The 14,581-nt window shown below is 46.4% G+C and overlaps 1 protein-coding gene and 1 pseudogene across 2 annotated transcripts in view; one reads left to right on the top strand and one right to left on the bottom strand.

The window, feature by feature from the left end:
- Positions 1 to 5,420, bottom strand: part of LOC124002305 — a 36,833-nt pseudogene extending 31,413 nt beyond the window's left edge.
- eipr1 (EARP complex and GARP complex interacting protein 1) overlaps positions 4,955 to 14,581 on the top strand; it is a 54,533-nt gene continuing 44,906 nt past the window's right edge. For both annotated transcript variants that reach the window (XM_046308494.1, XM_046308492.1), the window contains exons 1-2: positions 4,955 to 5,219; positions 7,245 to 7,328. Coding sequence is in view for 1 of the 2 variants with exons in the window: in XM_046308492.1 (XP_046164448.1) it covers positions 5,178 to 5,219; positions 7,245 to 7,328 (126 nt within the window). In the remaining variant the exon portion in view is untranslated. The remainder of the gene's footprint in view (positions 5,220 to 7,244; positions 7,329 to 14,581) is intronic.

Raw genomic sequence — 14,581 nt, 5'->3', positions numbered from 1 at the left:
GCTGACCCAGCCAAGGTGGGAGTAACACCGTACCCAAACCGGCCGTGCGCAAATTGATTTTGTCCCCCCACACCAAACGCGACACAACACACAGGTTGAAATATCAAAACAAACTCTGAACCAATTATATTCATTTGGGGACAGGTCGAGAATCATTAAACATTTATGGCAATTAAACTAGCTAGCTTGCAGTTATTAGCTAATTTGTCCTATTTAGTTAGCTTGCTGTTGCTAGCTAATTTGTCCTATTTAGTTAGCTTGCTGTTGCTAGCTAATTTGTCCTGGGATATAAACTGAGTTATTTGACCTGAAATGCACAAGGTCCTCTACTCCGACAATTAGTCCACACATTAAACAGTCAACCGAATCATTTCAAGTCATCTCTCCTCCTTCCAGGCTTTTTCCTCTTTGGACTTTATATGGCAATTGGCATCTAACTTTCATAGTTACCACAATGACCGACCAAACTCAGTTAATCTTTCAATCAACCACGTGGGTAACCAATGAGGAGATGGGTCGTGGGTATCTGCTTCTATAAACCTATGAGGAGATGGGAGAGGCAGGACTTGCACCATGTTCAGCGTCACAAATAGAACTGACTTCTATTTTAGCCCAGACGCTCGTTGGCGCGCGCAAACAGTGTGGGTGCAATTAAATAACATGTATGTTTTCATTTATTTTGCGACGCGAGCGGTGTGGTCAGCATGTAAGGTGGAATGATGTTGACCATACCTCCCCCGGCCCCCGCCCTGTCCTCCACTGGACATTTGGCCCCAGCACACAGGCTCCAGGCCCAGACACCAGCACACTGGTAGGAGAGAGAGTTCATTGGCCGCAGAGGAAGAGAGGGAGAGGGATGGCGGGGGAATGGGGAGGAGATAGTTGGCTAATCAAAGTGACAGATTAGCCAGCACTGGGCCCTGCTGAGAGAGAGGGGACGCTGACCAGCCACAGGGAGAAATATAGGCCCTAGGCCAGAATCACTATGGAGAGGGATTCGGGAGAGGAGGCGACAGGTCACCAGAGGGAGGGAAGGTGACAGACAGAAGCCATGGATAATGCTGTGCAAGAGCGGGCTGCAGACATTGGCCACAAGAGAAGGAGGAGAGACAGGTCACACACACAAGCCTCCAAGGAAATGAGGGTGGGGTGAGAGGGAGGGAGGCCTTGAGCTCTGCTGAGCAAGAGGGGAAATGCTGACTAGCCGACTCAGGGGAGAGGACAGACGGGTCACTAGCCTTGAAAGGAAGAAAAGAGAGGCGTAGAAGGAAGAGAGAACCTAAGGGACAGAGGACAGACGGGTCACTAGCCTTGAAAGGAAGAAAAGAGAGAGGGGTAGAAGGAGAGAGAGAACCTGAGGGACAGATGGGTCACTAGCCCTGAAAGGAAGAAAAGAGAGAGGGGTAGAAGAGAGAGAGAACCTGAGGGACAGAGGACAGACGGGTCACTAGCCTTGAAAGGAAAAAAAGAGAGAGGGGTAGAAGAGAGAGAGAACCTGAGGGACAGACGGGTCACTAGCCCTGAAAGGAAGAAAAGAGAGAGGGGTAGAAGGAAGAGAGAACCTGAGGGACAGAGGACAGACGGGTCACTAGCCTTGAAAGGAAGAAAAGAGAGAAGGGTAGAAGGAAGAGAGAGAACCTGAGGGATAGAGGACAGCTAATCCAGCACAGACAAAAAGGACCTCTCCACATTATACAGGGTTGGGGTCAGTTCCATTTAAAGTGACAGTGTGTAGCTATGATATTTGAACTCAGTCACTGAGTAAAGTTGGTGCTAATAAGATGTTAGTTGAGCTCTACCACATGTGAATAATGTTCACTCCGTGGTGCATATCACTACTGCCACTGTCTGTGGATCAGCAGGGGATTGAATGATGGAGTGAGATAGATAGAGGAGAGAGAACACATCATCTGTTCTCAAAGCCTCACTCTTACCACAGAGGCGGATTCCTCCTCTTTATCCCTCACATCCCCTCCCCTCATCTTTCTTCTTTCCCTGCCTATTAAATATTCTTCCCTCCCTTCTCTCTTCCTCCCCATCTCTTCTGTCATACTCCCTCTATCTTTCCTCTCCCCTTTCTTCTTCCCTTCCCTCATCTCTATGCTCCTCCCTCTGTGTGAGCCAGCGTTTGTGTGGAGGCAGTGGGTGCAGTCACACTCTGGCACTGCAGCATGAGTCACTACCAGCTCCCAGCAGCCCCAAGAATCAGGGGGAGGAGTGTACACACACACATCTCACTAGTCAGTACAACCCCAGGGTACACACAGCTCTGTACAACCAGACACACACACACACACACACACACACACACACACACACACACACACACACACACACACACACACACACACACACACACACACACACACACACACACACACACACACACACACACACACACACACACACACCTTGCCAACATTTACTGAGCGAATCGAGAAAGAGACTACCCAGTTGTCTCAAATTTGGTGCAATCAATCACAGGTATTGATCAGTGTAAGGTTGACTGGCTGAGTCGGTCTGGAGCTGTGAGGAGCAAAGCCCACTGACATTTCAACAGACCTGCCTGACTCACTCTACTTCTTTTTATTTTTCTCCTTCACTCCCTCTTTACACTGGGGGGCCGCCCACGCTGGCTGGTGTGCATCGGTAGAGTCAGTGACGCACACACACCAGGTGGTATTTTCAGCCTTCGGTCAAGTGGTCTACTCTGTGAGAGGGTGTGTATGTGTGCATCCAGGCAGACTGCAGTCCAACACCAGATGTGTATGTTTGTGTAAGCAGAGACCAGAAGGCCTTGAAATATGTACACAGCTCCCATGCATTATACATTGGCACAGCAGGAGAGAACTCAGAGCCTGGAGGATATCCTCCCTCCCTTCTATTCTCTCTCCATCTCTCTGCCGGCTGCTATGGTGCATACGTTTTAAATACCAAGTGCAGGTCAGGGTTGTTTGCGGGTCAGCGGCTAAGATGGAGGGAGGAGGATAGGGTGATGGAGGAGGAGAGGTCGCTATTCAGACGAATCTTCATGCTTTATGTAGGGGTAGGGGAGAGAGGTGAGCCAGAGAAATGATAGGGTATTTTATGGAGCTGTGCTATTAACACCATTCTATGAGGAAGGAGTGGCATACTCTAGGTAGTCATCACAGAATATCAAGGGTATCTATCTGCTGCATGCACACTACCCAGACTCAGCAAACATAGCCATTTACACGGTCTTCTATCACTGAATAAGTAGAAGTACAGCGATCTAAAGGTGAAAGAGGTAGACAGCACCTTCTGGTCTCCTCAGAGGGCAGCCATGCGTCGTACCTCTTATCAGCTTCGCTCATGTTCAGAGCCTTGGCAAACGGGCCGTCTCCACCCGAGAACAGCTGGGTGAAGGGCTAAGGAGGGTCCGGGGCTGGCTTTGCTGCAGCCTGTTGAAGGAAATGGGGGTTTGTCCAGTCTGGGTAGGCCCAAAGAAGGAGTTGGGGGTGAGAGTACCGGACTCTGAAGGCCCAAAGGTGGACAGAGAGGACCCAGAGGTGGCAGAGAGTTGGTGTTCCGGTGGGGCGGCTAACTTTGAGGACTCTGCATTATGGTTGCTGACAGAGATGAAGGAGCAGGAGGTGGTGAAGGAGTCAAAGAAGTCAGTAGCCGGGTTGATATGGCCACTGAAAGAAAATAACTTGGTGAGGCTGGCGGACCAGAGGAGCCAGTTTACTAGGGGTTTTCTCTGTGCTCCCCCTGCCGCAGCCACTACTGAAGCTGGGTGATTTAATGAAGGTGGGCTGGAAGCAATGTGGCACCAGGGCCTGGGCTTTGGGCTGGCTGAAGATGGTGCACACAGGGATGGGCTCGTCCTTGGTTGTGGTCCCTTTGCTGCTGGCCTCCAGGGGTGTTGCCTCATGCTTAGGGGTGCCTGGGCTGGGGGTGCTGTCCTCTGGGGTTACAGCGGAGACGGGGACAACATCCTGCTCTTCAGTAGTAGGCTCTGGTTTCACATCATCCACTGGTTCCTCAGGGCTAGAGGCTACTGGACTTGTCTGTATCATCGCAGCCTCTGTCTTGATCTCAGTAGTGTCTTGTCCAATCAGATCATCCACTTTCTCCTCCTTCTTCTCTTTCTCTACTGAGGTCTCTTTAACCACTGCTGCTGCTGGCTCCTCCTCTCTCTCCTCAAATTGCTCCAGCAGGTTGTCCATGGGAACCACATGTTCCTCCTCACTGTTGTTGGTGGAGTCAGAGATCATGACACTCTCCATCATCTGGTCGTTGAGCTTGTCCATCAGGCTCTCTGAGGGTGTGCTGTAGCTGTCCTGGGGAGTGATGAAGGACTCGCACCCCAGGTCAATAATCTCCTCCAGGAACAGGACAACAGAGGAGGGCGAGAGGGTGGGGGCTGGCTCTGGAGGGATGCGGTCTTCACTCAGGTTGGGTTCAACCTCCACTGCCCCTGTGATGTCCAGGGTGACAGGAGTCTCGTTGCTATCCATATATTCCCTGATAATAATAGTATGTAGGAATCATAAATCAGGTTACCTAAAAATATGATGTATTGTAAGTACTTTGTCATGTTTTTTACAATGAAATGTATCATACGGGCTTAGAATACAATGATTAATTCCATTTCTATGGCTAGTAATTTAGATTGTTGTGCTTTTTGGGTAATGATGGCTAGCTAAAGTTAGCGTGCTAAGCTACAGGTGCTTCAAATGGCAAAAAAAGGACATAACTAACTTTATAAATACATTCATACAAATCACTTGCTTACATAAATAACATGTAGCGATGCATCAGCCTGCCCCATTAAACTGTAAACCAATGTAAACAAAAACAAGGCGCTTTAGATTACCTTTGCTAAGGAATGATGACGGCTACTGCGCCACGGCAATAGTGCGCCTGCGTGAATCTTCCAGGAAGTGAAATGTACAGTGTCCAACAGGAATCAAATTTCTTACGTATCTGTCGAATCGGTATTCTTAAATATTTTACGCATTTTAAACCGTAAACATCTGCTTTCTTCAGATATATTTACGGACATTCACTGTACGTTACGTAAGTATTTATTTGAACGTTTGCGGAATTAAAATAACATCCAGCGAGGTGATGGATAAAAAGTTTATTTGTAAAATCTCATAAAAACGTAACGCTTTCAAGCAATAATAATAAGCTTGCAACATACGTGGGACATGGAGGACGATGCTCCTGTGATATACGGCCTCGAATTTCAGGTACAGTTCCACGTCGGAGATATGCATGCATTAACGTTAGCTGGATTCAGTATAGCTATGTCAGACAACCTCGTCCTGCCACAGTATTTGGGCGTTAGAGACGTCAACGAGGAGCATGACTTGTCGACATCTCTCACGGCCAAATACTGGTGCAACCTCGTCCTAGCTATGCAACTCCAATGTTGACAAATATTCATCTGAACTCTCTTCAATGTACGTCAACATTGTTGCTTTGCAATGTCATCATGCTTTAGTGATACATTCGTCACGTAAAGCCCTGTATAGGCATAGCATTACATACTGTACATACATGCACTACCGGTCAGGAGTTTTAGAACACCTACTCATTCAAGGGTTTTTCTTAATTTGTACAATGTTCTACATTGTAGAATAATAGTGAAGACATCAGAACTATCAAATAACACATATGGAATCATGTAGTAACCAAACAAATGTTTTTTATATTTTTATATTTGAGACTCTTCAAATAGTCTCCCTTTGCCTCTGACAGCTTTGCACACTCTTGGCACTCTCTCAACCAGTGTCACCTGGAGCAGTCTTGAAGGAGTTCCCATGTATGCTGAACACTTGTTGGCTGTTTTTCCTTCACTCTGCGGTCGGACTAATCACAAACTATCTTAATTTGGTTGAGGCCGGGGGATTGTGGAGGCAAGGACATCTGATGCAGCACTCCATCACTCTCCTTCTTGGTAAAATAGCCCTTAGACAGCCTGGAAGTGTGTTGGGTCATTGTCCTGTTGAAAAACAAATGATAGTCCCACTAAGCCCAAACCAGATGGTATGGCGTACTGCTGCCGAATGCTGTGGTAGCCATGCTGGTTAAGTGTGCCTTTAATTCTAAATAAATCACAGACAGTGTCACCAGCAAAGCACCCCCACATCATAACATCTCCTCTTCCATGCTTCATGGTGGGAACCACACATGCAGAGATCATCCATCTCACAAAGACACAGCGGTTGGAATAAAAAATATATATATGTTTACATACCCTACATTACTCATCTCATATGTATATACTGTACTCGATACCATCTACTGCATCTTGCCTATGCCGTTCTGTACCGTTCTGTACCATCTCTCATTCATATATCTTTATGTACATATTCTTCATTCCTTTACACTTGTGTGTATAAGGTAGTTGTTGTGAAATTAATAGGTTAGATTACTCGTTGGTTACTACAGCATTGTCGGAACTAGAAGCACAAGCATTTCGTCACACTCTGCTAACCATGTTTGTAAGTCGCTCTGGATAAGAGCGTCTGCTAAATGACTTAAATGTAATGTAAATGTAATGTGTATGTGACAAATAAAATTGGATTTGATTTGAAGGCTTTTTTGGGGCTGCAATTTCTGAGGCTGGTAACTCTAATGAACAGAGCAGAGGTAACTCTCTGTCTTCCATTACTGTGGTGGTCCTCATGAGAGCCAGTTTCATCATAGCGCTTGATGATTTTTGCGACTGCACTTGAAGAAACTTTAAAAGTTCTTGAAATGTTCTTTATTGACTGACCTTCATGTTTAAAGTAATGATGGACTGTCATATCTATTTGCTTAATTTGAGCTGTTCTTGCCATGATATAGACTTGGTCTTTTACCAAATAGGGTTGTCTTCTGTATACCCCCCTACCTTAATTCTCAAACGCATTAAGAAGGAAAGAAATTCCACAAATTAACTTTGTAAGAAGGCACACTTGTTAATTGAAGTGCATTCTAGGTGACTACCTAATGAAGCTGGTTGAGAGAATGTTGTCATCAAGGCAAAGGGTGGCTATTTGATGAATCTCAAATTTAAAATATATTTTGTTTTGTTTGACACTTTTTTTTGGTTACTACATGATTCCATGTGTTATTTGATAGTTTTGATGTCTTCACTATTATTCTACAATGTATAAAATAGTAAAAATAAAGAAAAACCAGTGAATGAGTAGGTGTTCTAAACCTTTTGACCGGTATTGTACATTAGTTACAGTTTTACAATGTACCAACTGTATCTTGTTTTGCAGGCTCGTGCACTTACTTCTCAGACAGCTGAATCGGATGCCATTCGTTTTCTTGTGGGCACTCAATCCCTCAAATTTGACAATCAGGTGAGTCAAACGACTGCACTTACCAAGTGTAGTACACCTTACAGCTGTATATAGCCTATCAAATCAAATCAAATCAAATTTATTTATATAGCCCTTCGTACATCAGCTGATATCTCAAAGTGCTGTACAGAAACCCAGCCTAAAACCCCAAACAGCAAACAATGCAGGTGTAAAAGCACGGTGGCTAGGAAAAACTCCCTAGAAAGGCCAAAACCTAGGAAGAAACCTAGAGAGGAACCGGGCTATGTGGGGTGGCCAGTCCTCTTCTGGCTGTGCCGGGTAGAGATTATAACAGAACATGACCAAGATGTTCAAATGTTCATAAATGACCAGCATGGTCAAATAATAATAAGGCAGAACAGTTGAAACTGGAGCAGCAGCACAGTCAGGTGGACTGGGGACAGCAAGGAGCCATCATGTCAGGTAGTCCTGGGGCACGGTCCTAGGGCTCAGGTCCTCCGAGAGAGAGAAGAAAGAGAGAATTAGAGAGAGCATATGTGGGGTGGCCAGTCCTCTTCTGGCTGTGCCGGGTGGAGATTATAACAGAACGTGGCCAAGATGTTCAAATGTTCATAAATGACCAGCATGGTTGAATAATAGTAAGGCAGAACAGTTGAAACTGGAGCAGGAGCATGGCCAGGTGGACTGGGGACAGCAAGGAGTCCTCATGTCAGGTAGTCCTGGGACATGGTCCTAGGGCCCAGGCCAGTTGAAACTGGAGCAGCAGCATGGCCAGGTGGACTGGGGACAGCAAGGAGTCATCATGTCAGGTAGTCCTGGGGCATGGTCCTAGGGCTCAGGTCCTCCGAGAGAGAGAAAGAAAGAGAGAAGGAGAGAATTAGAGAACGCACACTTAGATTCACACAGGACACCTGAATAGGACAGGAGAAGTACTCCAGATAAACAAACTGACCCTAGCCCCCCGACACATAAACTACTGCAGCATAAATACTGGAGGCTGATACAGGAGGGGTCAGGAGACACTGTGGCCCCATCCGAGGACACCCCGGACAGGGCCAAACAGGAAGGATATAACCCCACCCACTTTGCCAAAGCACAGCCCCCACACCACTAGAGGGAAATCTTCAACCACCAACTTACCATCCTGAGACAAGGCCGAGTATAGCCCACAAAGATCTCCGACACGGTACAACCCAAGGGGGGGAACCCAGACAGGCCGACCACAACAGTGAATCAACCCACCCAGGTGACGCACCCCCAGGGACGGCACGAGAGAGCCCCAGCAAGCCAGTGACTCAGCCCCGTAAACAGGGTTAGAGGCAAAGAATCCCAGTGAAAAGAGGGGAACCGGCCAGGCAGAGACAGCAAGGGCGGTTCGTTGCTCCAGAGCCTTTCCGTTCACCTTCCCACTCCTGGGCCAGACTACACTCAATCATATGACCCACTGAAGAGATGAGTCTTCAGTAAAGACTTAAAGGTTGAGACCGAGTTTGCGTCTCTGACATGGGTAGGCAGACCGTTCCATAAAAATGGAGCTCTATAGGAGAAAGCCCTGCCTCCAGCTGTTTGCTTAGAAATTCTAGGGACAATTAGGAGGCCTGCTTCTTGTGACCGTAGCATACGTGTAGGTATGTACGGCAGGACCAAATCAGAGAGGTAGGTAGGAGCAAGCCCATGTAATGCTTTGTAGGTTAGCAGTAAAACCTTGAAATCAGCCCTTGCTTTGACAGGAAGCCAGTGTAGAGAGGCTAGCACTGGAGTAATATGATCAAATATTTTGGTTCTAGTCAGGATTCTAGCAGCCGTATTTAGCACTAACTGAAGTTTATTTAGTGCTTTATCCGGGTAGCCGGAAAATAGAGCATTGCAGTAGTCTAACCTAGAAGTGACAAAAGCATGGATTAATTTTTCTGCATCATTTTTGGACAGAAAGTTTCTGATTTTTGCAATGTTACGTAGATGGAAAAAAGCTGTCCTCGAAATGGTCTTGATATGTTCTTCAAAAGAGAGATCAGGGTCCAGAGTAACGCCGAGGTCCTTCACAGTTTTATTTGAGACGACTGTACAACCATTAAGATTAATTGTCAGATTCAACAGAAGATCTCTTTGTTTCTTGGGACCTAGAACAAGCATCTCTGTTTTGTCCGAGTTTAATAGCAGAAAGTTTGCAGCCATCCACTTCCTTATGTCTGAAACACATGCTTCTAGCGAGGGCAATTTTGGGGCTTCACCATGTTTCATTGAAATGTACAGCTGTGTGTCATCCGCATAGCAGTGAAAGTTTACATTATGTTTTCGAATAACATCCCCAAGAGGTAAAATATATAGTGAAAACAATAGTGGTCCTAAAACAGAACCTTGAGGAAATGTACAGTTGATTTGTCAGAGGACAAACCATTCACAGAGACAAACTGATATCTTTCCGACAGATAAGACCTAAACCAGGCCAGAACATGTCCGTGTAGACCAATTTGGGTTTCCAATCTCTCCAAAAGAATGTGGTGATCGATGGTATCAAAAGCAGCACTAAGGTCTAGGAGCACGAGGACAGATGCAGAGCCTCGGTCCGATGCCATCAAAATGTCATTTACCACCTTCACAAGTGCCGTCTCAGTGCTATGATGGGGTCTAAAACCAGACTGAAGCATTTCGTATACATTGTTTGTCTTCAGGAAGGCAGTGAGTTGCTGCGCAACAGCCTTCTCTAAAATCTTTGAGAGGAATGGAAGATTCGATATAGGCCGATAGTTTATTATATTTTCTGGGTCAAGGTTTGGCTTTTTCAAGAGAGGCTTTATTACTGCCACTTTTAGTGAGTTTGGTACACATCCAGTGGATAGAGAGCCGTTTATTATGTTCAACATAGGAGGGCCAAGCACAGGAAGCAGCTCTTTCAGTAGTTTAGTTGGAATAGGGTCCAGTATACAGCTTGAAGGTTTAGAGGCCATGATTATTTTCATCATTGTGTCAAGAGATATAGTACTAAAACACTTGAGCGTCTCTCTTGATCCTAGGTCCTGGCAGAGTTGTGCAGACTCAGGACAACTGAGGTTTGGAGGAATACGCAGGTTTAAAGAGGAGTCCGTAATTTGCTTTCTAATAATCATAATCTTTTCCTCAAAGAAGTTCATGAATTTATCACTGCTAAAGTGCAAGTCATCCTCTTTTGGGGAATGCTGCTTTTTAGTTAGCTTTGCCACAGTATCAAAAAGGAATTTCGGATTGTTCTTATTTTCCTCAATTAAGTTAGAAAAATAGGACGATCGAGCAGCAGTAAGGGCTCTTCGGTACTGCACGGTACCGTCCTTCCAAGCTAGTCGGAAGACTTCCAGTTTGGTGTGGCGCCATTTCCGTTCCAATTTTCTGGAAGCTTGCTTCAGAGCTCAGGTATTTTCTGTGTACCAGGGAGCTAGTTTCTTATGAGACATTTTTTTTGTTTTTAGGGGTGCAACTGCATCTAGGGTATTGCGCAAGGTTAAATTGAGATCCTCAGTTAGGTGGTTAACGGATTTTTGTCCTCTGGCGTCCTTGGGTAGGCAGAGGGAGTCTGGAAGGGCATCAAGGAATCTTTGTGTTGTCTGTGAATTTATAGCACGACTTTTGATGTTCCTTGGTTGGGGTCTGAGCAGATTATTTGTTGCAATTGCAAACGTAATAAAATGGTGGTCCGATAGTCCAGGATTATGAGGAAAAACATTAAGATCCACAACATTTATTCCATGGGACAAAACTAGGTCCAGCGTATGACTGTGAGAGTGAGTGGGTCCAGAGACATGTTGGACAAAACCCACTGAGTCGATGATGGCTCCAAAAGCCTTTTGGAGTGGGTCTGTGGACTTTTCCATGTGAATATTATCTGCAATGACTACAAGGTCTGATAGGAATTCAGGGAACTCAGTGAGAAACGCTGTATATGGCCCAGGAGGCCTGTAAACAGTAGCTATAAAAAGTGATTGAGTAGGCTGCATAGATTTCATGACTAGAAGCTCAAAAGACGAAAACGTCATTTTTTTTTGTAAATTGAAATTTGCTATCGTAAATGTTAGCAACACCTCCGCCTTTGCGGGATGCACGGGGGATATGGTCACTAGTGTAGCCAGGAGGTGAGGCCTCATTTAACACAGTAAATTCATCAGGCTTAAGCCATGTTTCAGTCAGGCCAATCACATCAAGATTATGATCAGTGATTAGTTCATTGACTATAATTGCCTTTGAAGTAAGGGATCTAACATTAAGTAGCCCTATTTTGAGATGTGAGATATCATGATCTCTTTCAGTAATGACAGGAATGGAGGTGGTCATTATCCTAGTGAGATTGCTAAGGCGAACACCGCCATGTTTAGTTTTGCCCAACCTAGGTCGAGGCACAGACACGGTCTCAATGGTGATAGCTGAGCTGACTACACTAACTATGCTAGTGGCAGACTCCACTATGCTGGCAGGCTGGCTAATAGCCTGCTGCCTGGCCTGCACCCTATTTCATTGTGGAGCTAGAGGAGTTAGAGCCCTGTCTATGTTGGCAGATAAGATGAGAGCACCCCTCCAGCTAGGATGGAGTCCGTCACTCCTCAGCAGGTCAGGCTTGGTCCTGTTTGTGGGTGAGTCCCAGAAAGAGGGCCAATTATCTACAAATTCTATCTTTTGGGAGGGGCAGAAAACAGTTTTCAACCAGCGATTGAGTTGTGAGACTCTGCTGTAGAGCTCATCACTCCCCTAACTGGGAGGGGGCCAGAGACAATTACTCGATGCCGACACATCTTTCTAGCTGATATGCACGCAGAAGCTATGTTGCGCTTGGTGATCTCTGACTGTTTCATCCTAACATCGTTGGTGCCGACGTGGATAACAATATCTCTATACTCTCTACACTCGCCAGTTTTAGCTTTAGCCAGCACCATCTTCAGATTAGCCTTAACGTCGGTAGCCCTGCCCCCGGGTAAACAGTGTATGATCGCTGGATGATTCGCTTTAAGTCTAATACTGCGGGTAATGGAGTCGCCAATGACTAGAGTTTTCAATTTGTCAGAGCTAATGGTGGGAAGCTTCGGCGTCTCAGACCCCGTAACGGGAGGAGTAGAGACCAGAGAAGACTCGGCCTCTGACACCGACCCGCTGCTTAATGGGGAAAACCGGTTGAAAGTTTCTGTCTGCTGAATGAGCGACACCGGTTGAGCGTTCCTACAGCATTTCCTTCCAGAAACCGTGAGAAAGTTGTCCGGCTGCGGGGACTGTGCCAGGGGATTTATACTACTATCTGTACTTACTGGTGGCACAGACGCTGTTTCATCCTTTCCTACACTGAAATTACCCTTGCCTAACGATTGCGCCTGAAGCTGGGCTTGCAGTACAGCTATCCTCGCCGTAAGGCGAGCACAGCGGCTGCAATTAGAAGGCATCATGTTAATGTTACTACTTAGCTTCGGCTGTTGGAGGTCCTGACGAATCGTGTCCAGATAAAGCGTCCGGAGTGAAAAAGTCGAGGAAAAAATAAATATATGAACGGTAATTAAAAAGTGAAACCCGTAAAGTTGTCAGGTAGCAAAATAGGTTGGCAACAAAACGCACAGCAATTCGAAAACAAGCCTGCAAGTTGTGACCGGAAATGACGTCGCAACCGGAGCTCCTATCCAGTGGAAGACCATCTAGGAAGGGTATTGGTACAGTGTCTGCTCTTCTAATGTGGGGCCCACTTTTGGATGTAATCTAAAGTTGTACTAAAAACGTACTATATATTTTTGATGGGAACAACATCCACAGTGAACTCACTTGATCCTTTATCTGATGTAGCTCTTTGGCTGTGTAGTGCTGTGTGGACCAGGTAGTGCTGTGTGGACCAGGTAGTGCTGTGTGGACCAGGTAGTGCTGTGTGGACCAGGTAGTGCTGTGTGGACCAGGTAGTGCTGACCAGGTGGTGCTGTGTGGACCAGGTAGTGCTGTGAGGACAGGTAGTGCTGTGTGGACCAGGTAGTGCTGTGTGGACCAGGTAGTGCTGTGTGGACCAGGTAGTGCTGTGTGGACCAGGTAGTGCTGTGTGGACCAGGTAGTGCTGTGAGGACCAGGTAGTGCTGTGAGGACCAGGTAGTGCTGTGTGGACCAGGTAGTGCTGTGTGGACCAGGTAGTGCTGTGTGGACCAGGTAGTGCTGTGTGGACCAGGTAGTGCTGTGAGGACCAGGTAGTGCTGTGTGGACCAGGTAGTGCTGTGTGGACCAGGTAGTGCTGTGTGGACAGGCTTCGCCTTGGCCTTTGGCACTATTATTGGGCTGACTACAACCTGGTGTGTGTGTGTGTGTGTGTGTGTGTGTGTGTGTGTGTGTGTGTGTGTGTGTGTGTGTGTGTGTGTGTGTGTTTCCTAGGTCATCATGCAGACAGACCACAGAAACAGTTGGCCATAAATGTGTGTGTGTGGGGGGGGGGGGGGTAATTACTGATTTCAGAGAGGGAGAGAGGTGAGACTGATGTCTGTGTTGAAATGGTTTTGGCATCCTTTGGTGAGAAAATTGTCTCTTTTTTTAAATTCTGGCTGTGGCTGTGGGTGTTCAAATATGTTGCTGGAGCCCATTCCAAATCTATCCCGGTGGTTGAACAGACAAACAGTACTTATGTCTGATCACCCACGCCATGTTTTTAAGAGGAAAATACTTATAATGATAGGACTGCTGTGATGCCTGCACCAAGCACTGTTGTTGAGAATTGAAAAACAGAAGTTTGGGTGTTTTGTACCAGCATTTCTGAATGCATTGCAGTCACAACAAAGGGAGCAATAATCTCATCCCATCCTTATCACAATGCTGTTTCACTTATGATTATTGGCTGTTCCAGCAAGTGGATTCCTCCTTGAAGATGGTTTCAGTCCCACCCCCAGCCATTGGTCACATAGAGACACCACCTGATTGTCTCTGGCCTCAGGTACTTATACAGTAGCTTGGACATGTCACTAAGCTTCCTGCCTCTGTAATGTGGTCTTCAGATATCTAATTCATACCCTCCCTTCCTCTCACCTTAAGTGCCACTCCAGCCTTGAGAGGGCAGCGCAATATGAATGGCAGAACTTTGGGGCTCCCACAGTTTGTGTGGCATTAAAACATCTCAGCCCTGCCACTTCTGCCAGTTCCCTACTCCTCTGTCCCACTTACTGTCATCCGCACCACTAAAGAGCTTTAACTAAAGGCCCAAAAGTGGAGACCGTTGGCTAGCTCCTTTTTATCCATAATTACAACGGGCTGGGAAGGAAGCCCGACTGGGCTGAGAGAGGGATGCAGGGATAAGTCACTCCGCTGGCTCCGGCTGGGGA

Source organism: Oncorhynchus gorbuscha, linkage group LG17 (genome assembly GCF_021184085.1).
Source record: "Oncorhynchus gorbuscha isolate QuinsamMale2020 ecotype Even-year linkage group LG17, OgorEven_v1.0, whole genome shotgun sequence".
NCBI lineage: Eukaryota > Metazoa > Chordata > Actinopteri > Salmoniformes > Salmonidae > Oncorhynchus > Oncorhynchus gorbuscha.
Note: the sequence above shows the minus strand (reverse complement) of the source record. Positions and strands in the feature narration are given on the sequence as shown.